This window comes from Marmota flaviventris, chromosome 6, assembly GCF_047511675.1.
Source record: "Marmota flaviventris isolate mMarFla1 chromosome 6, mMarFla1.hap1, whole genome shotgun sequence".
Classification (NCBI taxonomy): domain Eukaryota; kingdom Metazoa; phylum Chordata; class Mammalia; order Rodentia; family Sciuridae; genus Marmota; species Marmota flaviventris.
The window spans coordinates 56703762-56730533 of NC_092503.1; the positions used below are offsets into that span (position 1 = coordinate 56703762).

The following is a 26772-nucleotide window of genomic DNA, read 5'->3' on the forward strand; positions in this document are numbered from 1 at the left end:
ACACTCGAATGTGCCCATCTTGTTCTGCATTCACTCCATGCCTTTTGTCTTGCAGTGTCCTTTATCTGCAAAGAGCAGAAGTATCTTCTACCCATATACACACTCATGCATCCATATCTACCTTTGTTTCATTCCTATTTGTCTTTTATTCTTGCCTTAAAATATGCTCCTTGTCAAGCTTCCTAAGTCCCTAAGTTGGGTTAAAGTCCTTTGCTATTTGCTGTCGTGACATTCTTTATTTCTTAATTGCATTCGTCTCTTGTAATTTTATATTTAGTGTGTTTTCCTTTTTTAGCCTGTATACTCCAGAAGGACTTTCTGTCTCACTAGTGCCTTTTCTGTATTGCCTAGTATGATATTTATACACATTGGAGTAGAATAGAATTTTGGTATATTTTACTTCTGTTATTATCATAGATAAGTCTTAAGTTTGGTAACTGAAAATTGTTTAAATAGAATAGAACTTAATGTATTGGAGGCTGAGGCGGGATGATCACCAGTTCAAGGTTAGCCTTTTTTGAGACTCTGTCTCAAAAAATTAAAAAACAACAACAAACCAGCAGAAGCTAGGGATGTAGCTTAATGGTAATGTGCCCCTGGATTTGATTCCTCCACCCCCAAAAAGTCTTGGCTACCCTTTCCAGATATATAAATATTCCATACAACTGTATAAAACAAGCATTTATTCCTTTTAAATTATATAGACAAAAATGAATTAGTGTTAAAGTCATTGAGTATTTTATACCAGTGCTAAGTGAGGAATAAGACACAGTACATTCCATGGTAGTTAATAATTTCCTCAGATGTGATTAATCCTTTTCAAATAGAAGAACCTAAAAAACCATCGAAGATGTGCTAAGTGAAATAAACCACCAAAAAAAAAAAAAAGAGAAATACTGTATGATTCCACTTTCATGACATACTTAGAGTAGTTACATTCAAAGAGAAATAAAGTAGAATGGTAGTAGTCACCAGGAACTGTGGGAAGGAGGATTGGGGAGTTATTGTTTAATGCTCAATTTCCTTTTGGAATAATGAAAAGCAAAGTTTTAGAGATGGATGTGATGATTGCACAATGTACTTTATGCTACTGAATTATACACTTAAAAATTTTATGGTAGATGTATTTTACCACATTAAGGAACTTGAAATAAGCAAATAAGACATCACCTAAGCAAAACAAGAGAGGATTTTTTTTTTTTTTTTTTAAAGTTATTGTTGCTTGGGATCAAATCCAGGACCTTGAGCAAGCCAGGCAAGATCTCTACCACTGAGCTACACTCCTAGCCCAACTATGAGTCTGGAGATCCAAGGCAGGATGATGTAATTCCTTTTCTTTTTCTTTGCTTTTTTTGTATGTAAATATTTTCTAGATAAATTGTATCTGTGTGTATAATAGGTAGTCATTCTTAAGAGTTCTTTCTTAGTGTTGCTGTGGATATTTATGTTAGTTATAGATTATCCCCACAGGTCAATGTGGATCAGAAGATTGCAACTTTATTTTACTATGAGTTTTCCCCTAAAAATGGGTATTGTTTTTAATTATTAGTTTTGGTTCTTTGTTCCACTTGCCCTTTGGTAACTCTGATTCCTTTAGAAAATGCTTATTGTAGGTACTAGTTAGTGCAGTGGAAATGCAACATTGAATAAAACAAACAAAAATCCCTTTCTTACTCTTTTTTCCTTATTGGAATCCTTTGTGAATTCTTGAGCAACCTTGAACCTTAGGAATATAATATAACACTCAGCAAAGTCTCTTTAGTCATAATGTGTCTTCCATCTTATCATTTTCAATGGGTTAATATTATTTTCTGTGGAATACATTATTACTATAGTTCTGGAATCTTATTAGACTAATAGAATATACTCCTTATTTTAAAATAAATCTAATTTACTGTGCTGTTTTGATTTTTTTTTTTTTTTTTGAGAGATTGCCACTGCACATCTGTATTAATTCTGTCATTTCCAAAGACTGCAATGAATCTTGTCTGCTATTTATTTAATAGCATATTCTTTTGGCAAGTTATTTATGTAAAACAGAAGTGATAATACTCCTTTTAAAAAATATCTAGTGTTTTTCCTTATATATACTATTCTTTTCTATTTTTTTCTTCACTGATCCATCATTCCAACCCTCATGCTGGTGATTGAACTCTGGGCCTCATGCATGCTAGACAAGTGCTGTACCACCGAGCTACATTCTCAGACCATTGGTTATTTCTGTATAAAGGATGCATTTTGTTGAATCTGTAATACTATCCAACAGCACGTTTGTAGTATTCAATGCCTTCCATTCTGTACTAGAGCATACCAACTATCTCCTTCCTACATTACTGCACACTGTACCTCCTAGGACCACTGTTATGGTCTCCTACCCAATTAAAGGCTGTTATCTTGAGTTTCAAGGATTAAATGTCAATTGTTTCAATAGGAATATTTCTTTGTATATACTTGCCGACCCATTAGTTCTACTTTTTGTATTGATCAAAAGATATCACCTTGGTAGCCATTATGAAAGATGGGACACAGACTCCTAAAAGCATCTGAGTAACAACACAATTTTAGCAGCAAAAGAAGGCAGATTAGTAAAGCATGAAATAGTTAAGAGTGTCTATTGCAAAAGAGGAAAAGCATGTTTTTTTTTTTTTTTTTTGCCATCCTCCCCCTTTTTTTATATCTATTTGTGTTTTTTGTTTTTTTTTTTTATAAAAATCATAACCAGTTTTCATGTTTTCTTCCTGGATCCTGTTCCTGGTGGAAAACAGATTTTCTTAAAGCTATTCTATTTAAGGCTTTATCCAACATTCTTTCTGAAATATTTTTTTCCAGTGCTGGGGATTAAACCCAGGGGTAATCTATCACTGTCCTACACCCTCAGCCCATTTTATTTTTTGAGACAGAGTCTTGCTAAGTTGCTCAGATTTGCCTTCAACTTTCAATCCTCCTGCTTCAGCTTCCTGAATAGCTGGGATGACAGGCTATTGTGAAGTCCTGGTTGATAAGTCAAAGCATACTTTAGGACTGAGTTGATTATCTTTTCAGAATTGTTTAATTAACTAAGGGGAATCATTTTAACTTTTAAGTCAAATTTGACAGAACTATTAAATATCCTAAATAGTATGTCTAATTGCATTATATTTTTATGTGTTACAGAAAGATTGTAGATAGATTTGCATTCATAATTATAGGAATATATGTGATAAGCTATACTTAAAAGTAATGATGCCATAAAAAATAATCAAACATCTTAACCTAGCCTTTAATTTTCCATAAAAACCAGTAGGTTTTATGTGGGATATTCAAAATAATGGAAAGCATAGAATCTAGCTGTTTTTCCTTAATATTAAAAAACTGTTGTTTTTAAATACGCATTAAGTAAATATGGTTTTACAAATTTTCATTTCAGTTGCTTTTGCCAAGAGTAAGTTATTTGACGTTGGTAACTGACAAGGTGAAAAAGCACTTTCAGAAGGTTATGAGACAAGAAGACATTAGTGAGATATGGTTTGAATATGAAGGCACACCCCTGAAATGGTGAGTGAATTTTTCTGCATTATTAAGCATTAAATATATGGTAACTTTAAGAAGGTATAGTGCCCTGAAATGGTTGTAAAAAATAGTTCTCTAAAGAAAGAAGTACTATCCTAGATCATAAGTGATCATAAGTGAAGTTTAAACCATTGTTTAACTTTGTGTTAAATATTTCTGCCTTTTGTTTGGATGCATGGATGACTGGACAGTTTCATCTATGTTTAATATATTTTTATATGTTAATATATTTGATTATGGGTAGGTTTTTTTTAAAAATATTTTTTAAATTGTAGATGGACACAATATCTTTGTTTTATTTATTTATTTTTTATGTGGTGCTGAGGATGGAACCCAGTGCCTCCCACATGCAAGGCAAGCGTTCAACCACTGAGCTACAACCCCAACCCGGGTAGAGTTTTTTTTTTTGTTGTTGTTTGGGGTTGTTTTACAGACATAAAATTTCCCTATAAACAAATTATCTCTCTGAAATAATTCAATTTTGTTTCTGTCTCCAAAGTCTTTATAACAGTTTTTATATACATATGATTAGTTAAGTGACATTTTTCAAACTGACTGCCAAATTTAGGTGACATTGTACCATAAGCACATCTTTGTGAGGCTTAGAGTATTTAAAATGTATTTAGTTCCTTCTAATGTAAAAATAATTTTGATATTATGTCATTTTCATGAAAGGTATTGAAAATAAATTTTAAAACCGGGCTTATCTGTGTGCTCCTAATTTTTTTGTACTTTTATCAGGAGTTTTCTTCATGTTACTTTCAAAACTATTAATGAGCTGGATGGGGTAATAAATTGCTGTTATCCCAGTGAGTGGGGAAGGTGAGGCAGGAGAATTGCAAGTTCAAGACCAGCCTCTGCAACTTAGTGAGATCTTGTCTCAAAATAAAAAATTAAAAAAACTGGAGATGTAGCTCAGTGGTAAAGTACCCCTGGGTTCAATTCCCAGTACCCCCTCAAAAAAAAAAAAGAAAAAAAAAAAAAAAAGGCCTAGAGAAAAAAATGCCTAGAGAAATTACAGAAAAAAAATTAAAAAATAGTTCAAGGTATGCTGGGATATAGCTGTTTAAATGATGCTATTTGTATGCAGTTGAATGAAAAAGTTAAGACTAAGACAAGATTTAAGTGGAATTTGAAAAATACAAATAGGTTAAAAATGGAGTTGGCTCCCAGTCGGGAATGTTAAAATGTGTATTTGACAGAGACTTAAGAAAAATAAAAGGAAGGCAATTAGGTAGTAGTTTTGTTAAGTGCAGCTAATGTGAATCCAAGGACCACTTGTTAGCAAGGTGTGAACTTTTGGAACTCACCTTGTACTGATGAAATCCTGAATTTGAAATTTTTGATTAATGGTTTAGAAACATGTAAGGTGGCATTTTGTTTTGAGTTGTGGGTCAAGTCTCACCGTTTTAGATGTTATAAGAAAGAATGATAAAGTAGTCCTACAGCATCCTTTTTTTTTTTTTTAAGTAAAACAACACTGATTTTCATGATCATATACTAGATTCATGACTTCTTGAAACCTTGGGAAACATTAATTTAAAACTTGTGATTGCTGAGAAGTCATGCTAACTCTGGTAGCATATATAAAGCAGTGTTTTCTGTTTTGTTTCTTAGAAGAATTTGGAGGTTTTGGAATGGGAAGGTAGATTGAAAGGAGTGTAATAGGAGCAATGGTCAGGAGAGTAACAGGGAAAGGCAGGAGGAGGAAAGATTGGTATAACTAGAAATAGGATACATCTAGGTGCTTGACAGTTCTAACTATGTTTTAGTAGACATTAAATTGTATTGCTTTATATGTATTATAAGATTATAAGAATGTGTGTAGCCAACATCTTTTCAGTAAATTTTATCAGGATAGAGTTTCTCAAGAGGGTTGTTCTTTACACTTTGAAATGGATTTTTTTTTTCTTTTTTTTCCCCTCCAGTATGGGGGATTGACAGTTTAATATATTTTATATGTTAATATATTTGAGTATGGGTAGGTTTTTTTAAAAAAAATATGCTTAAACCATGGGCGGTAGTGCATGTTTGTAATCCCAGCAGCTCAGGAGGTTGAGGCAGGAGGGTTGTGAATTCAGAGATGGCCTCAGCAAAAGCAAAGCACTAAGCAACTCAGACCCTGTCTCTAAATAAAATACAAAATAGGGCCAGGATGTGGCTCAGTGGTCGAGTGCCCCTGAGTTCAATCCCTAGTACCCAGAAAAAAAAAAAAAAAAAAGTGTTTAACCTAAGCCACATCCCCAGCACCTCTCCCCACTTTAAAAAAAAATTCCATGCAGAGTCTTACTAAGTTGCTTAGGGTGTTGCTAAGTTGCTGAGGCTGGCTTTGAACTTCCAATCCTTTTACCTCTGCCTCCCAAGTCTCTGAGATTACAGGTGTGTGCCATTGCATCCACTCTGAAATGGATAAGTCTTTGTTGTGGTGCTACCTTATGCATTATAAGATGTTTAGCCACAGCTCTGGCCTCTTCCCACAAGAGGTTGAGTGCCCCTGAGTTCAATCCCTGGTACCCAGAAAGTGTAGCCTGTACACTTCCCAGTCATGATAAAAAATGTTGCCAGATGTCCTAGGGCAGGGACAAAACTGCCCCTGATTGAGAAACTCTGGAAAATTTGGGAAACCTCAGTTTATCTAAAGTAAATTAATCAGGTTTTCCTAAGTCATCATCTTTCAGCTGGTGTTTTATTCTATCTTGTGTGGTTATTTTATATTCAATATTGTTTATTTCTTATAGACTTGTATTCTAGATAAGATATCAATAAATAATGTTTGGATCCATTTTTCCCTTTTACTGCAGAACAATGATTTTGGTTTAAATATACCATGTTCTTTTTGCCTTCTGAAAATCTTTTATTAAAGATTGAAATTGTTCCCTTTTAAAGAGCTTGTGTGAGAGTAATTGTATTTAAGTATTTTCATTTTAGTTTTTTGGGGTGTTAACTTTTTATTTTTGATTAAAAATAATTATGTCATGCTATAAATTCATTATTTAAATATTTTATGGGTCTTTTCTTTTGGTATTTTTAAGTATTCCATATATATGAGAAGTGAATGACTTTTCTGAGCCAAGTCTTGATCTTTTCTGGTTTTGCTTCCAACAGTGGCAGTTTCCTCCTGTGTTAAATCTTCCTGAAAATGGTTTATCAATGTAAGAATCTGTGTGGTATTAAAGTAGTAGGTTTCTTAGAACAGAATGATACTGAGAATTACATTCATTGTTTTACACTGAAGCTTTGTGAAACATGGACTTTTGAGACCACGTGTATCTTAAGAGTAGAACAGAATTTATTTGAGTAGGGTGATAATGTCTTTCTTATACCCTATTGTTTGGAGTTTTAAATTGACTCAAGTAGGAAAAGTACGAGTGGAAATCAACCATCAGTTTAGATAATTCATAAAAGGGAGAAAGTGCATAAACTGATAATTGTTCTTTCTTTATGACTTTATCCCTGAAAGCGTCCCCTAATTTAATTACCTAATCCTGTCCTTTCATGTAAAGTGGCAGTTCTCAATTATAAGGGGGAAAATAAATCCTCCAAACAAAAAACTAAAGTTCTAGAAAAATAATGATTTTTATTGTACTCAGATGGTAAGATTACACTTTCTCTTCCTATAGGTGGGCCAAAGTCAAGAGTGTTAGCAATATGATTTTGAAATACTTGGTTTTAAAGATTATTTTGGAAATACTGTGTAAAGTTGAATTAGCATTAATCGATAATAGTGGAACAAAGTATTCTTAAAGTAGGTTTTGTTTTCATGCATTGTTTTCTGTCCTTGCCTCACTTTCTTCCTAACTTGCTGAGAATTTTTGTTATGGATATATGTTGGATTTTTGTTAAACTTTCTGAGCCAGATGCAAGTTGAGTATCCTTTATCAGAAATGCTTGGGATCAGAAGTGTTTCAGATGATGAAATTTTTTGGATTTTGGATTTTGGAAAATTCTGGATATTGGGGATGAGATCCAAGTCTAAACACAACATTTCTTTTTGAAGTACACCACACATGGCCCGAGGGTGATTTTATGCACTTGTTTTTAGTGCACTTGCATTGTGTGTGTGTGTGTGTGTGTGTGTGTGTGTGTGTGTAGTTCTGGGTGTTCAAACCCAGGGTATCACGCATGTTAAGCCTGTGTTCTACCACTGTACTACATCCCCAGCCTCAGTGCACCTGCATTTTATTGTGATCCATCACTCCAGGTCAGGTGTGGTATTTTCCCTTAAGGGTGTCGTGTTGATGCTCAAAAGTAGCAGATTAGAGCATTTATAATTTTCAGATTAGGAATGCTCAGCCTGAATTTCTTTAGCTTGTGTCTATTTATAGATTATATTCATGGTTTTTGATGCTGGACCAGTACTGCATATCTTTAATAAATCCCACTTGATTGTGTTATGTAACTAATTTTATTCATCATTGGATTTTTGTTAATATTTTATTGAAGATTTTTGTACTTTAAATTTGTAGGAGAGATTATGGTTTTCTAATTTTGTACTGCCTGTCTTTTATTATTTATATATGACAGTGGATTGCATTACAATTCTTATTACACATATAGACCACAAATTTTCATATCTCTGGTTGTATACATAGTATATTCACACCAATTTGTGTCTTCATACCTGTACTTTGGATAATAATGATCATCACATTCCACCAAATTAATAACCCCATGCCCCCTCCCTTCCCCTCCAACCCCTCTGTCCTATCTAGAGTTCGTCTATTCCTCCCATGCTCCCTCTCCCTATCCCATTATGAATCAGCCTCCTTATATCAAAGAAAACATTTGGCATTTGGTTTTTTGGGATTGGCTAACTTCACTTCTCCCTGTAGTATGCTGTTTTTAAATCCTTAGAGTATAGACAGAGGAGAGGGATAGCTGGGTCAAATGGTGGGTCTGTTCCCAGTTTTCCCAGAAATCTGCATACTGCTTTCCATATTGGCTGCACCAATTTGAAGTCCCACCAGCAGTGTATGAGTGTACCCTTTTCTCGCCAACGCTTACTGTTGTGTTCTTATTTTGTATTAAGATAATACTGGACTTAAATGATTTGAGATGTGTTCTGTCCTGCAAATTTTGGAAAAGGCTGTAAAACGGCGTTACTCCTTTTTAAGTGTTTCATAGAAATCTCTAGTGAAATCATCTGGGCTAGGAGTCCAGGACTGTGCCCCTCACCCCCAGCTTTAATAACAGATTCAATTTTCTTGACATGTATAGTTCTATTGAGCTTGTCTGTTTCATGTTTTTTTTTTTAAGATTGGTTTGTTCTAAATTGAATTTTACGAATATAAACTTACTGTAAAATATTTCTTTATTTTAATGAATGTAAGATCTGTAGTGGCAGTTCATCTTTTCTCTCTCCCTTCCTTCCTTCCTTCCTTCCTTCCTTCCTTCCTTCCTTCCTTCCTTCCTTCCTTCCTTTTCTTTGTACCAATGAGGATTGAACTCAGGGCCTGAACACAATGCTAGGTACTCTACCACTGAGTGACATCCCCAGTACTTTTTTGTTTTGTTGCTGCTGCTGTTTTTATTTCATTTTGAAATAAGGCCTCATTGAGTTGCCTCTGCTGGCCTTGAACTTGTGATCTTCCTGCCTCAGCCTCCTAAGTAGCTGGGATTACACACATGAGTCATTGTGCAGACTTCCACTTTTTTCATTCTTGATATTGGTAATTTGTGCCTTCTGCCTTTCTTTTTTATCAGCTTTACTCGTGGCTTATTAATTTTGTTTATTTACTTTGAGAACCAACTTTTTATTTTGTTGATTTTTTTTTATTTTTAATTTCATTTATTTGTAATTTTCTTCCTTTTGCTTTCTGTGGGCTTATTTGTGCTTATTTCCCTTATTCTGTAGTTTCTTTGACTTGTTTTTGCATCGCTGGATAGGAACCTAGAGCTTCATGGATGTAGGAACTTAGGTAATTAATTTGGGGGGGGGGGCGGCGTACCAGGGATTGAACTCTGAGACACTCAACCACTGAGCCATATCCCCAGTCCTTTCTTGTATATGAGTTGCCTAGTACCTTGCTTTTGCTGAGGCTGGCTTTGAACTCACAATCTTTCTGTCTCAACTTCCTGAGCCACCAGGATTACAGTGTGTGCCACTGTACCTGGCTTGGTTTATATATATATATATATATGTAAAACTGGGGCTCCCGTAAGTAAAATTACTTTCTCAAATAAGCATATTTAACCCATTTTTCAAGAATCTCAGTTCAGGCTTCTTTTCACCTGCTGTTGCTCTTATTAAAAAAAAAAAATAAATCCGCATTCTATCTGTTCTCTCTAATTGATTGTGTTAATTTGTTCTAATTATAATAGAAAATGCTTAAAAAGTGTTATACTCATGAATACTTAGGAAATATGTTGTTGATTTGTAGAGTTCTTCTAAGGAGACTTTATCTGATTAGAGCTTTATCTTCTTTAGGGGTTGTTTTGTTTTGTTTTTCCTTCTAGTGTTGGGTATAGAATCCAGGATCTCATGCATGCTAGGCAAGCACTCTATTACTGGGTAACATCCGTAGCCCCCCAGTCCTTTCACTTTAAAACAATTACATGGGGGCTAGAAAGTGTTGATGTAACTCAAGATATAAAAATCTCTTCTTGAAGACTGAGTTGGTAAGTCAGCAGAGGGTGCTGTAACATTATATTTTTAAGGGGTGAAGTTTCTTGTTGCCACAATTTATAATTCGTATTTGTTCGTTTCATATAGCAATTATTTTAAGAGAACAATTATTGGATTTTTTGAAAGAAAAATTTGTTAGTAAACCTTGATGGTTTAGGGCTTACACCTTCAAGTACAAAATGTAGGAAACAGTTTCTCTTTTAGCTATAAAAAAATCTTTAAATGGGAAATTTTATTTTGTGTAAACTAACTTATTTTTAGTATGGGTTGTAAAAGTGAGAAGTTGAAACTATTTTTTGAATTTCAAAATAAAGGAAATAGTTGATGTTGATTTTAAACATATACATAGAGTGAGCATTTAATATTAGAACGGTGGTTTCAAGAATAAATTTTAACAAAATGCTCTAGTGAAAACAATTTTTCTCTGGAAAGTGTAGTAACTTCAGGATTTTGATCACAAATACTCTAGACTTTTCTGTTATTTCCAATCTTTTCAGTTATTTATTTTTTGTTTTGCATTTTGTCTTTATCTTTTCTAGTCAATTTTGTAAGATTGTGAATTTCTGGAAATTTATAAATTATTGCATTAACTAGATCTTTGAAGTGTGGCTTCCGTGGCCTTTTGGTATGCTCTTGGTTATTTTTATACTTCTTAATACATGAAATATTGAAATTTAGTGCTATTCTAAATCTGGTTGTATTCATTGACACTTATAGAGTAAGACAATTTGCTTGTAATCATTAAATTTTTGAAGTTTGCAATTGTAGTTATACCCCTTTTTATTCAATGAAAAGTAATTATGTTTCCAGTGATTCACATGTAGCAATTTTTCAAAGAATACATTCATTTCAGTGAAATAGACCCAGGTGGTGGTTCTCTATTATAGGGATGATCCATTCAGTACTGAAGACTGGTTTTCCATCAGGAAAAGCAATTGAGTTGTCCTAAGTGAGCCACTTGTGAGAGGAGTCCTTTTTCTGCCTTGCTATCTGAATGAGCTCCTATCCATTATATATAATGAGCATATTTGTTATTACTATGTTGTGTGCTAATCTGTATGTGTGTATGTATATATGTGTCAATTGTGAAGCAAAGAAACATCAACATATATTTATTTTGAGAATTAAGTTTGGGAAAGACCAGAGAAGTATAAAGAGGGCTGGGGATGTGATAGCGCTCACCTGGCATGTGCAGGGCGCTGGGTTCGATCTTCAGCACCACGTAAAATAAAGATGTTTAGTCCACTGAAAACTGAAAAATAAATATTAAAAAATTCTCTCCCCCCCCTTAAAAAAAAAAGAGAGAAGTATAAAGAGAAAGAGGCCAGATGTGGTGGTGTATGCCTCCAGCTACTTGGAATGCTGTTACAGGAGTATCCAAGTTGAGGACAGCCTGGGGAACTTAGCCTCTGTCTCAAAGTAAAAAGGGCTTGGGATGTGGCTCAGTGGTAGAGCATTGTCTATCATGGGTAAACCTCTGAATTCAGTCCAGGAGAGAGGGGGAAGAGGCAGTGTGAAAATAGTTAACACTATATATTCAATGCAGTCATTTTCTATAGGGCAGTAGTTTGAGCTGTTAGCTAGTATGTTTTCTTTTGGGATGTAATACACGTTCAAATTCTTCCATTTCTTTTTCTGTTAAATTTAGGTTAGATGTCAAGAGCAACAACATAACAGCCAAATGGCTATATTATGATTTACTTACAGTTATGGCTTATGTGGTTTCTGTGTTGTGGATTAGGAGCCTTTAGACAAATTCTATAGAATATCTGATTAAAGGAGTTGTGCAAATTAGAATTTTTGAAATCCTTGATGCAAATCAGATTATAGTATTGGAGAAATTCAGTAATTTTGATTTTTTTGCCAGATTTTTTCTTTTATGATTTTTTCCCGAATATTAATAGATCCATCAGAAACAAAGAATCTGGAAATCAGTTAATTCAGATAGTATTTTTAGAGATAATGTCCTTCCATCAAAACCATTCTTACATAAATTTCGCATTGAACCACATGTGAATAATAATTTGATGATACATAAGTAGATGGTTCTTTTATTCTTAAGTTTTTCTGGTTCAATTTTATTTTAAGAATTACTACAGGATAACTTACTTATTATTTAGAATGTTTTTAAGTTAATTTATATGTATTTCACCATAATACTTAACATTTCTATCATAATCCTAAGCGTAATAGGAAAATCATCATTACCTCCTGGGACCAGTGATCGTTTAAAGAAACATTTACCTAAGTAATTTAAAAATATAATTTAGAGGAACTGGGATTATGGCTCAGTGGTAGAGTACTTACTAGCGTACGTGAGGCACTGGGTTCAATCCTTAGTACCACATAAAAATAAATAATTAAAATAAAGGTATTGTGTCCATCTATAACTAAAAATATTAAAAAATAATTTAGAGGAGTTAGAATAAAAGAATAGTATATAACAAGTGTTAGCAATTTTGCCATGCATTTATATTCAGCAACTTTGGATTTTTTAATATTTTTCCTGGTTTTGAAAGTAACTGAAATGGCAGTGTCTTCTGAATGGAACTCAGTGCAACAAGTTTGCTCATTAGTTGTCAGACATTCAAATAAGATCCTAAAAAGTTCTAGCTTATCATTATTTCCTATTCTTATACTTAACAGCAATACTTGAAGACATTTGTTTTGTTGCTGTGCTGGGGGTGGAACTAAGGACTTTGTGCATGTTAGGCAAACGTTCTGTACATCCTCAGCCCTAGACATTTTAAAAATCTTTGGCAGCTCATAATTTTGTTTTAGGATATTTTCTTTTTCTTATTGTTAATGCCAGTTAGGATAATCAGTCCTTTATTTTTTTCGTATCTACATCAGCATATTCCATCAGTTATCTTTGAATACAAATCTACTGTTAGCACTTACCCCTATCAAGTCAAACAGATTGTGCAAATGGCATAAAAGATGAAAGAATTTATTATTACACATCCTTTTAGTTAAATGGAGTTGTTAGGTTCTTGTCTAAAATATTTTTGTGATGAATTACTAAGTTGATAAGAATACCATATGTTCCTTCTGATTTAGAAATGTGTTATTCATCTAGTAGTTCTTGAGTTCTGCAGAATTTATCCTAGGATATCATCATCTAACAATTCATATGAAATGTCTTTTAGATGACCTATTTTCCTATATCATTAAAGTCCAGAGTACTGCTATTTCTTCGCTTTCATCTTCTGATTTGTGCATTAATTGTGAAATATCTTTCCTTGACAAGTTTCTTTGCTTTACTATTGTAAGTGGAAAACGAGAAAGCTTAAATATTCATTTTTTTTTTGTCAATGATAGCTAAAAGCAGACTCCAAAGATGGGGTCTGCATTCTTATTTTATGCTTTCTTGAAAGATGATGCAATATTTTAGGCAATAGAGTTAGAAAATGGAGGAAGGGTTCATTATTATATTTTTCTCCCAAGCATCCCATTCTTTCAAATTCTTATTATTTTAGTCTTTTTAAATATAGTTGGATATAATTGTTGAATGATAATAAAATAATTTCTAGGATGTGAAATAGCAAAATGTTACAAGAGATCACTAAATTCTATAATATATCTTGGATTTATAAAAGCACCCAGTGAATAGATATAGTGTTTACTAGATGGAATGAGTTGTTATTTTTTTTAAACAAGGTGTTTTTGCGGTACTGGGGATTGAAGTCAGTGCTTCAGCACATGTTAGACAAGCTCTTGCTACATCCCTATCTTTTTTTTGGTGGGGGGGGGGTTACTGAGGAATGAATTTAGGGGCATTTGACCACTGAGTCACATCCCCAATCCTATTTTGTATTTTATTTAGAGACAGGGTCTCACTGAGTTGCGTTGTGCCTTGCTTTTTGCTGAGGCTGGCTTTGAACTCATGATCCTCCTGTCTAGGCCTCCCTAGCCACTGGGATTACAGGTGTGTGCCACTACGCCTGGCAGCTACATCTCCATCTTTAAGTGAGTTTTTCCTCGTCTTTTGAAGTCCATTAAGAGGAATAGAATAGCAGTAAGAAGGGATAAAATATCAATCATTAAAATTTTTAGAACTACATGAAAAGGAAACTCATAACTTAAAACTGGGTCCATTGGATCTTAACTGAGTTAAGGATTCTGTGGATCTTTATTGATTTATATATTTATCAGCCTCATATTGTCCACTGTTTGATATTCTATGAACTTACAGTGTTCTTTTAAAATATCAAGAATAAAAAATATAATTACAAATCATAAGTTTAACTTATATTTTCTCCCAAATATTTATTTTAAAAAGATTTGATTTTTATGACGTAGCTTGCTTTTAAGTCATGTTTAATTTTAGAATTTGCTTACAATTACTTTTGGAAATGGCAGGGAACAGGTGAAACAACATTGGATTTCTACTCAGTTTATGACATCTCAGGTGTACTTTATCTTATAGACCACCTATGTAATTTACTTACAGGTATTTCTGTATTAATTCTATTTGTAGCGCTATTGAAAATTGGGTAAGAAGAATACGTCACTTTTGAAATTTTAAGTCTTTATTATGAATGTCAAATAAATTTTATTAAGTGCCCATATTCATATTTTTTTCTTTTTTAAACAGATTTTTTCCATCCATCTATCTACTTATTTATTTATTTGTTGTTGATGGACATTTATCTATCTATTTATTTATTTATTTATGGTGCTGAGTACTGAGAATAGAACCCAGTGCCTCACATATGCTAGGCAAGCGCTCTACCACTGAGCTACAACTCCAGCCCCACATTCATTCTTAACTCTTTGCAGCCACCTGAGACATGCTTAAAAAAAAAAAAAATAGATTGAATACTTACTTACAAAGGGTCTATTTTGTAAACATGCAGTCCATTATTTAAAGCTTGTTTTTTTTTTCTTCCAATTTTTAAGTTTTTGGTACTATTAGGGATGAAACCCAGGGCTTGATGTATGCTGGCTAGTTGCTTTACCACTGAGCTACTTCCCCAACCTTTGTACAATTTTAATAGTTCAAAGGGAATAATCAGAATTTGATAGACTCTATAACTTGTCTGTTGTGCAGTATTTTGGGTGTTTTGATTTTATTTTTTGGCAGATACAACATTTTTGCTGGTTTCAGTTTTCTTTAGTATTTTCTGATTGTCAAGGATTAGTGTTAGATGCTAACTTTTGGATAAAGAGCGGTTGTAAGGTTTAAAGGAATAACAGAAGTCTAAAACTACCACATTTTTTCCTAATAAATAATTCATTCTAAATTTATTCTATGTAAATATATGATCCTCTAGTAACTGATGATTGTTTCATAATTATATAGAAGTAAGCAAACATAAATGACTCTAGCTTTTTTGGGAGAGTTGTGGGGCAGTGCTGGGGATAGATCCTAGGTCCTTAGCACTATACCACTGAGATGCCCATAATATTTGAATGTTGATCATTTACTCATTTAGGGGGAGATTACATATATTTTCAGATTCTTAGCTCATAAATCTAGAAGTAACATATCAGTACTTTATAGAAATAAAACCAGGAAGGTATATAGTTATCTTTTTGCCTTTGTTGGAGTATAATTTAATTCTGATTTACTAATTAAGTTACCTCAGTTTATGCTGATGACTTAAAAAATTTTTGTCCTCTGAAATCTGCCAGGTTTGTAGTATTCACATTTGTCTATTGCAAAGTAATTTGTTTCACTGAATGAGGTTTATATGTTAGGAAACATTCTCTTATTTAGGAAGTCAAAACTTTAGTTTTAAGAAAATGTTAAAATTAAGCTTAAGAAGAATATTCCATGCTTTGGGAAAATGTTGACATTATCATGTGAGAAAAACAGGGCATAGTGTATTTTGTAAAAAATTCTGAATCTATATTTAGATACAAATGCTTAGGTAAAAGACTGGAAATTTTGTGTGCTATACTGTTAATTGGGATAACCATTGAATAGGTGGTTTGCATGCTTCTTGGGTACTTGTATGGGTTCTTAGAGTTTTCTAAAATTTTAAGTTGTAAAACTTTAAAAAATAATTCAACTTGCCCATTATGTACACTGGAATAACAATTTGTTATTACTCTACAGTAACACACAGTGCACACAGTTGGTAAAGAATACCTTCCTGTAATCCTATATGAATATTGAGTTTTATGGGGAAAATTACTTGATGCCTGGAAAGTGTATTGGCCTGTGGCTGTAACTATAAATGTTACCTTCTTGTGGTTGGTCAAAAGCCCATGATATTTGGTGGTAAAAACAAGTTCTGTAAATTTATTTTGGAGTTGTAGTTAACCACTTTACATATTTATTCTCTCTTAAAATATACTCTTTCATTTTTAGGCATTATCCAATTGGTTTGCTATTTGATCTTCTTGCATCAAGTTCAGCTCTTCCTTGGAACATCACAGTACATTTTAAGGTATAGTTTAAATAGCATTTCCCATTTGTCCCACTTGCAATACTTAATAAATAGAGTAGTTTTTTTTAAGTGAAGTTATTTATTGTTTTCCTTATGACACCCTTAGTTGCTAAGCTTCCATTAGTGTTTGCTGTAAAATATTTTTCAATTTCTTCCTAACTTTTGGCTGATCCACTTAAAGTTTTAATGATAAGTAGCCCCCCCTTTTTAAATTAGAGCTAAATCTGCTATTTTGAGAATTTATAATAGTTTTTGAAAATTTATGTTTTATTTTAAAAATCAAATAGAATAAAATTCCTGAGCATAGATGTGCACAAGGCTAGGAAGGAGGACAGCCTAATGCTTTTTAGTAGTTCTAAGACTAATGTGATTGAATGAGGAGAAGAGTTAGATGAAAGTCCAAAGATTTGATGTATCTCTCTTTTGAGAAATGTTCATTCCTGTAGTGTTTAAGACCAGGATAAATTTAGTATGATATGCTTTAGTGTCACTGTATTACAGACATATTCCACCATTCTTCTGCTCTACCCTCCAGTTCATTTGCAAACACCGTTGAAGAATTGAAAATACTTTTAATTGCTCATGGACAGTAATTCTCAAATGCAGTGGGTAACAGAGGGGAGGCATAGAGTTTGAGAAAGTCACTTAGGTGTCTGATTTGCTTTCTTGAAGGGGTACCAATTCAAAGTCAATGCCCATCCATTCTTCCTATGATGCTTTTCCTTCCCGTTTTATTGTAATGAGTGTGGGTCACTAGAGCTTCTTATTTCTCTGTGTATGTACACTAATATGCATTGCACAGTACTATGTTATTATAGCTCACGGTTGCCATAAAACCTTACAGTTGGAGCATGTGATTCTAATATGTGTGAATTTTAGTTCCCATGATATATTGAGAGCAAGAACTGCATGTACATACAGCAATTTACATTTAGAGTAGTGTGAAAATAAAACTTCTTCAAATATATTAAGGCTAGAGGTTATGTATTAACAAGTCTTTCCTGTTAATGTTGGAAAATAAGAGTACAGTATTTATATTGTTTACTTTTGTGTGAGTATATGTTTGGGTATGAGAGAGAGAGAGGTGTACCCTAAAAGACTTTGAAATGTAAGTTAAAATGTGTTGTAGCTATCTGTTAATTAATTCTTTTGGTAAATATTGAGATTCTTCTCTGAGCCAGCCAGTCTCGGTTCTAGGAGCTTGGGATACATAGAATGATGGACTGACATTCAAAAACTCAAGCATTTTAGGGTACTTAGTGGTACTACATAAGTTATTGGTTGAAGGAGTCAGTGGATTATAATGATAGGAAAAGAAAGATTAAGGCGTGTTTGCATTGGTATAGTGCAGTGAGTCTAGAAGCAATGTGAGAACCCCTGGGGTTGGGGGCATGTTCCCTGAAATCCTTTCAGGAGATCTATTAGGTAAAATCTATTCCCATGATAATATTGAATATTATTTGCCCTTTCTACCGTGTTAACATTTGCACTGATCTGCAAAAACAGTGGTGGTTAAAACTGCTGGGGACCTAAGCATAAAGCAAAGCAGTGTACCAAGTTACTAGTGGTCATTCTGTTCTTCAGGACTATCCACTTACAGTAAAAAGAATACTTGTTCACCTAACACTATTCTGGATAAAGTGTTTTTTGTTTTTGTTTTTTCCGGGGGGAGGGAAATTGAAGTGGAGTGGTCCTGGGAATTGAATTCAGGGTGTTGCACATCCTAGACAGATATTCTACCATTGAGCTATTAGGTGCAATTCAAAATTATTACTTATTATTAATCTTAATTCTTAAGTACATGTGTTTTTAATACCTTGTGTGATGAAATGGGTAGTACACATAAAGCACTTTTCTGGGAAGACAAATATGGTTGTCTTAGAGAAAAGCATGTGTCCCCTACATGATTTGGTTTCCAGCTGAACTAGCCATATTTTTCTTAGGATATCTGACACACTTTGGGTGCCAGTGATTAAAAAAACTTCAAAGTGAAAACTACAATTTTAGAAAACACGAATCTGCCACTATGAGTGTGACAGCCCCTTTCTGTTAGAATTTTCTAATGAGACTGATGGTAGTTTTAACATACAGTTTGTAAAAAAAAAAAAAAAAGAAAAAGAAAAAAAATTCATGGAGTGAAATGTGTCAACATTTGGAGATCTACATAACTCAGTGAATAAACATTTTCTAGATGAGCAATTTATAATGTTACAAAATTATGCCTTGTGTAAAATGACCCATTCAAACTGCAAGGTTAGAATAAAGAATTTTAATGTATAAATGGTCACTGGTATGGTTTTAGATTACACATCAGTATTATAATCAACTGCACTTTTGGAATTAGGTATAGTATTGAAGAATACTCACAGATTTGAAAAGGATACCAAAATATAATTTTTACCAATTATATGTCTTTATGAGCCTGGATTTTCTTTATAAATTTCAACAAAGTGACATATTGCAAAATATTGAATATAGAAGCCAATGAGATAGTTCATCTGTCTTCTATTAAGAAATTAAAGATATTTGTAAAAAATGCACAATAATACCACTCATCTCCCCAGTTTTTTGTTTGTTTTGTTTTTTCATTCTGGAAAACAGTTATTTTTAATGAAGATAATATTTTTTTCACTAACATGATGGATTAATTTTGGTTATTTTAAATGAGTTAATATTTTTAAATATCTCTAGAATCATGTAAATATGATAATAATGTAATCTTCATTAAAAACAAGCTCTCTTTTGCCAGTTTTCTTCCAAATAGGAAGATTTATTAGAGAAATCAAATTGGAGACTCTTTAAACTACTAAGAAAATTACATAGGATGGTTTAAGTTTGCTGACACCACAGCTTTCAGCTACTTGAGCCTTTCTTTCAGCTACTTAAGTCTTTCTGATCCTAGTCAGTGTTGGAGGAAAATTATTGCCCCAATTCCCACCCCACTTAAATACTGTGTACTGAGTTCCTTTATGCATTATATTATGATCTAGCTTACCCCAAAGATTGTCTACAGGTATTTAATCAATGTCTTGTACTAATTTTATAGGCCTCCTACTTTGTACTATCCTGGCACTTTTAGCTGATTATAATGAAATTTAAAGGATTAATTTGGAGGTAGGAAATCAATGCTTTTTCCCCCCCTTTTTTAAGTTTCTAGAAGATAGTTTACTTTCTTTCAACATATTGTGTTTATTAACAATTTATATTAGTTAGTGGTTAGTGTTCCAGCATTTATTTCATCTTTTATGATGTGGTCTTGCATGTGCTAAGTGATATTTGTATTTAAATCAGACTTGTTAGAGTTTTATTTAACAGCTGATTTCAAATTTCAAAAATCTTGATTAGATTTTATGTAGTACTAAATCCTACAAGAGACCCCAGTGCCTCTGATATGATCAATCAGATAGACTGATACTTGAAAAACAAACAAAAACCTGCCGAAAACTTTGCAACCGTGTGTTTTCTATTTTTTAAGCCAACTTTGATGCTTGCGATTTGAATAGATTTATAATATTTATCATGAATATGTTTTATTGTCTATAGTAATGTTTTGGGAACTTTAACAAGCTTTCAAATTACCTCTGTATCAAAGTGCAGATTGTGATTCTGTAGGTTTAGGGTGGATGCAGAGATGCTGTATTTCTAACAAGCTTACAGGTAATGTGATCTATTGGTCTACCAGACTACATGTTAAGTAACAAGAGTTTAGAGAATACTGTAGATATAAAAGTGAATAATAATTGTCTACAGAAGCAAAGGGTTTTACAGATGAGTCAGAATGTGTTTTTATAAGAATTTATGAATTCTGAGAAAAATACTATATGATTATAACATGTTAACTGCTTTAAAATGTGCATATTTGGTTATTTACCTTGATTTCTTTCACTGTTTGCCAAAATAGGAGTGAAAATTATACTTCTTCACTCTTTTCTAATTTTAATGATTTTTTTTTTTTTTTTTTTAATTTCTGAACTCAATTTAGCCTACTAAGAAAATTTTCTCATTTCTGTCTTCTCGGTTTTTTATAGAAACATTCAGACCTGTATTAGAAAAGTTGAGAGTAGTTCAGTTAACAACCATACACTTGTTAACATTTTGCCATTTTTGCTTTGCTGTACTTCTCTGTCTCCACCCTCTCCCCTCCTTTGATTTTTCCTTCCTTAGTCCTATAGGCATGCTGCTTGTAAATCTGCATTAATGCAAAAGGATCCTTTCAGTGTGTGGAATTTTTCAAAAGGGTGTTAGTGTGATTTGAAAATTTAGTGATATCAGGTGAGGATATCCAGCTCTTTGAAATGCCTAGTTCTATCTATAATGTAAATGTAGTTTGTTACTCTATTGGGGTGGGGGGATTAAAAAAAAAAAACCCTTGGTTTTTTTCTTTCTTTCCTGGTAAAATGGTGCTGATTTGTTTTTAAAAAGAGCAGATATCATTTTGAATTTATTAAGGTCAAGAGCTCACATTTGCTAAGCAAATGAGGATAGTACTAATATGCTAAACTCCCCTGAATGTTGGGAATACCACAAGTTAGATATGCCAGACCATCCTGTTGTGCTTAAACAGACACTGCTGCTGGTTCTGGCTGTTCTTGAGAGTGCTCATATGACTGACCACACCTGATTTCTGATGGACAGTTTTTTTGCTATGCCAGAACCCACTTGTCTTAGTGAAAAAATGTATCATATCTTTGTTTCTATTCTCTGTTGATGACATAGGTGTGAGGTAGCTTTCCATGTTCTTCAGTGTAGTTTATGGCTTCTCTCTTGCTTCTACACTGCTTGTGCTTTCCAGCAATAAATATTTGTGGTTGTTTTAGAGTATCCCTCAATAGTATGTTGTTTTAGTTATCTATTACTGTTTGACAGACTACAGGTTGAAAATTCCTTGTCCAAAAAGCTTGGAACAAGAATTCTTTCAGATATTGGGTTTTTGTTTTGTTTTTTGGAATATTTGTGTAGACATTACAATTTGAGCATTGCTAATCCAAGAAATCCAAAATATGCCAAAATCTGAACATTTTTTTCTCATGTTGGTGTTCAAAAGTTTCGGATTTTGGATTTCAGATTAGTGATGCTCAATCTATGCTACAAATCTAACAGCGTAAAATACACAGTTTCTGTGGATCAGGAGTGTAGGCATGATTTTACTTCAGTCTTCCACGTAAATCTTAGACAAGGCTGCTTTCAAGATATTGACTAGGCTGCAATCTCATTTGAAAGCTTGATTTAGGAGGAATCTGCTTTCAGGCTTGTTCAGAGTAAACCACATTTTCTTGTGTTACAGGATTGAGGGCCCTGTCTTTGCGATGCCCATTAGCTGCCAGCTGCACTCAGCACTTTGAGACTACTTCAATTTCCTTATCATATTCACTTTTCTAACATGGCCACATCTTGTTAGAGTCTAAAGATAGTCTAGCAGCATGGCAGAATTTTATGTAACATGATTTGGTCACAGGATTAAGATCTTGTCACCTTTCCCATATTTCTTGGGATTGAAGCAAGTTACAGTTTTGTGCACTCTCAGGGGAAAAGGATTATAGAATGATGAACACCAGGAGGTGTTGATCATGGAGGTTCATACAAACTATGAAATTAGGTTTATTTAGTCGCTCATACATTAATCAAATATGTAGTGAAGTTAATATCGGCTTTTAGCTTTGGCAGAGTAACTAGTATTGTTTTTTTTTCTTTAAGTGTAACTATAAAACATGACAAAATACATTAAGTAGAGCTACTTTTAGGCACTGAATATTAGAGAACAAATAAAGCAAGCCCCATGGTTAGTTCATCTTTGTGCTTTGGGACAGTATTCTGACTGTGGCATAAGGAGCAGAATTGAAGCACAGAGCAAGGGAGTTCTACTGAACTGAAGATGCAGAGATTGGAGTATTGGGTTTCTGAAGTAATTGGAACTTGCTAGGAAGGGTATCAGTAAAAAGTGTGTGTGGGGGGGGTTCCCAAGGGTACTTGGTTGAGGGCTGGGCTACACCTACATAGATGATTGCAAGGCCTAGTAGAGAGTGGTTGTTATGGGGTTAAGAGCAGAACTAGATGCTGGGAGTCCTACAGTGGTAAGAAATATTGGATTCCAGATTGTCCAGAATATATATACATCAAGATAACACACTGAACATTTATCTGAAATACCAGAATTTGAAATTAAGTATTATACTTCAGGTCAGGGATTGGCAAACCATGGCTTGTATGTCAAATCTGGCCTTTGACCCCCCCCCCCCCTTTTTTCTTTTTCTTCTTTTGACTTGGTACTGCAGATTGAACTCAGGGACACTCTTACCACTGAGATACATCCACATTCCCCACCCCCACCCCTTTTTGAGACCACGTCTCACTAAATGGTCCAAACTGATCCATCATCTTGCCTTAGCCTCATGAATCACTGGAGTTATAGGTATACCACCACAGCTAGCTGGCCTACTGATAGTTTTTGCATGGCCTATGACATAGGGGTAGTATTTATGTTTAAATGTTTGGGAAAAAATTAAGAATAAACATTTGTGACCATAAAAAAGTTTCAGTAACCGTAAATAAAGATGCATTGAAATGCAGCCATCTATGAAAGTTTATACAATATTATCTGTGGCTTCTTTGGGGCTATAACAGCAGAGTTGAGTATTTGCAGTTGAAAGGTATGGCTTATTCATGACAAATTCTCTACAGAAAGTTTAACAACCTCTGTTGTAGAGTAAGAGTTGTTCTAGACCTGCCCTAATAAAGCCTTAAACTCAGTAGCTTAAAAGAAACAGATAAACTGGAATCCTTATACCATATTCACAATGCCCAATGCACAATCAGCAATTACTTGCCTGGCAAATAAACAGAAATATGTCATGTATAATGAGTGAAGGAGAATTTGCTTCAGTAGAAATTGACCCTTAGATAAGCCCACAACAACAGAGCCTCTGGGATAACACCATATAGTCTAACATACATGTAATTGGAGTTCATGGAGATGAGAGGGGGGAGATAATGGGCTAAAGAAAAAAAAAATTGCGGGAGAAATTTTAATGACTTAATGAAAGGTTTATATTCTTAAATTGAAAGAAAGAAAGAAAAAACAAAACACAACCAAAGGCAGCACATAAAATTCTATGTGTTGGGAATGTAGCTCAGTTGTATAGCATTTGTCAAGCATACTTGAGGCCCTCCCTGAGTTTAATCACCAGCATGAAGGTGTCGAATGTATATGTATACTTATTGTGTGTGTATGTGGCGTAAATTATCTAAGAACAACTACCATCCTTCCTTATAAACAAGAAAAGACTGAAAATTTATAAAAATAAGATAGCTATAATCTTTGGATAATGGAATTAAGGGTGAATTCATTCTTTCAGGGTAGTTTTCTGCATTTTCAAAACCATTATAAATATACACATCTTTTTCTATAAAACTTCTAGAACAGAAATACCATTTTACACGATATGTATTCTTTACTAGAATTTTGGAAAATACAGAAACAAAATTTTCTAGAGAAATAATAGACTAATTTCTCAAAGTTACAGTAATTAAGGCTGTTGGGAACTTACATAATGGGGAAAATATTTACAAATTGTATATCTAATAAATATATAGACTACAGTATAAAGAAGTTTTATAACTCAAGAATAAAAAGATAAATAAACAAGTGAAAAATGGCCAAAGGATTTGAATAGGCATTTCTTCAAAAAAGATATAAAATTGGCCAGTAAATATATGAAGAGATGCTTAGCATAATTAGCCATTGGGGAAATACAAAAACAAAACAACAACAACAACGAAAACTTTACAGTGATTTATCCCTACACATCCTAGATTGATCATAATTTTAAAAGTTGGATAATAATATGTTGAAGAGGGTGTGTCCTCATTGCAGCCTTTCTTCATTATTGATGGGAAAGTAAAGTAAGTACATCCACCAAGCAGTGTAGCACATCCTCAGATGTTTAAACAGACTTATTGTGTGATGCAACATTCCATTCCTAATAATGTACACAAGAGAATGGAAAATATACCAACACCAAAACTTGTACATGGATATTCATAACTTCATTATTTATAATAAGCAAAAACTGGAAGCAACTCAAATGCCCATTATTGATTGATGAATGGATGAACAATATATATCATATAATCTGTAATATAATTATTTCATGATAGGAATGTATTACAAGTGTTCTCTACAACCTTGAAAACATAATGTTAAATGAAAGAAGGAAGACAAAAAACTGCATGGTGTATAATTCATTTCTATTAAATGTCCAGTGTAGTGAAATCCATAGAGATAGTACATTAATTGCTTTCAGCATTTAGAAGGACAGCATGGAAACAGTGCTAATGGGTGTGGGAATGTTTTCTTTATGGGATGATGAAAATGTTACGCCATTAGGTAAGTATTGATTGCGTGACCTTGTGAATATAATGAAAATCACTCAAATCCTACTCCTTTAAAAAGGTGAATTTTAAGAAGTGAGTTATATCTCAATTTTTTAAATAAAAGTCTTTATTAATGCATTGCAATTATACATAATTGTGGGGTCCATTTTGACACAGTCACACATGCATGGAATATGATTTACTCCATTTCCTTCCTTCCCCTGTTCTCCTTCTTCTACTTCCCTGGCTTTTCATCTATTATTTTTTTCTTCTTTCAATTGATAGTTTATAGATATACATAACCTGTGGTATATTCATATATAAACACATAGCATAATTTGTCAAATTCATTCCTCAGTTCCTTCCTTTCCTGTCCGTCCTTCTGCCCCCTCAATACCCTTCCTCTATACTTATGTCCACTCTATTTTCATGGCATCTACCTTTATCCCTTTTTTCCTTACAATGCTCTAGCTTCCATGTATGAGAGAAGACATTTGACCCTTGAATTTATGAGTCTGGCTTATTTCACTTAGCATGATAGATTCTCTGTTTACCAGCAAATGTCATAATTTTGTTTTTCTTTATGGCAGAGTAAAACTCCATTGTGTATACATTCCACACTTTCTTTATCCATTCATCTGTTGATGGGCATCTGGGCTGATGTCATAACTTGGCTGTTGTGAATTGTACTGCCATCGACTTTGGTGTGCCCCTATCACTATAGTATGCTGACTTTAGTTCTTTTGGATAAATACCAAGGAGTGAGACAGCTGGATCAAATGGTGCTTCTATTGGTTTTTAGAGGAATCTCCATCTAGTGGTTTCCAAAGTAGTTGTACTAATTTGCAATCCCACCAACAAAGTATGAGTGTACCTTTTCCCCCACATTCTTGCCATCATTTATTATTTGTTTTCTTGATGATTCCCATTCTAACTGGAGTGAGATGAAGTCTCATTATAGTTTTGATTTGCATTTTCCTGATTGTCGAGGGCGTTGAACATTTTTTCATGTATTTATTGGTCATTTGTATTTCTACTTTTGAGAAATGTCTGCTCAGTTCTTTTGGCCATTTATTGATTAGGTTATTTGTGGGTTTGTGTGTGTGTGTGTGTGTGTGTGTAGTGTGTGTGTAGTGTGTATATATTTATTCTAGATATGAATCTTCTATCAAAAGAGTAGGTGGCAAGGATTTTCTCCCATTATGTATGCTTTCTCTTCATGTTCTTGTTTCCTTTGCTCTATGCAGAAACTTTTTAATTTGATGCCATTCCCACTTATTGATTGTTGGTTTTTGTTTCTTGAGTTTTCAGGGTCTTGTTAAGGAAGTGGGTGCCTGCACAGTGTTGACCCTATACTTTCTTCTAACTGTTGCAGAGTTTCTGATGTAATTCCTATGTCTTTGATCCACTTTGATTTAACTTTTATGCAAGATGAGAGAGAGGGATCTAGTTTTATTCTTCTATATGTAAATTCAGTTTTCCCAGCACCATTTGTTAAAAAGGTTCTTTGACATTTTTGGCACCTTTGTTCAGTATGAGATGAATGTAACTATGTGGGTTTGTCTCTGTGTTTTCTATCCTATTCCATTGGTTCTCATGTCTATTTTGATGCTAATACCATGCTGGTTTTGTTACTATAGCTCTGTAGTATAATTTGGGGTCAGGTTGTTTTTGTTTGTTTTCCTTTGGTACTCGGGTGTTTAACTGCTGAGGCTGGTTTTGAACTTACAGTCTTCCTGCCTCAATCTCCCAAACTGCTGGGATTATAGGTATGTGCCACCACAACTGGAGGAGATCAGGTATTGTGATGCCTCCAGCATCACTCTTCTT

At 33.7% G+C, this 26772-nt stretch overlaps 1 protein-coding gene across 2 annotated transcripts in view; it reads left to right on the plus strand.

Moving 5' to 3' along the window:
- Window positions 1-26772, plus strand: part of Atg5 (autophagy related 5) — a 118913-nt gene that overhangs the window by 15044 nt on the left and 77097 nt on the right. For both annotated transcript variants that reach the window (XM_071613172.1, XM_071613173.1), the window contains exons 3-4: window positions 3407-3534; window positions 16494-16572. In XM_071613172.1, the coding sequence (XP_071469273.1) occupies window positions 3407-3534; window positions 16494-16572 (207 nt within the window). The remainder of the gene's footprint in view (window positions 1-3406; window positions 3535-16493; window positions 16573-26772) is intronic.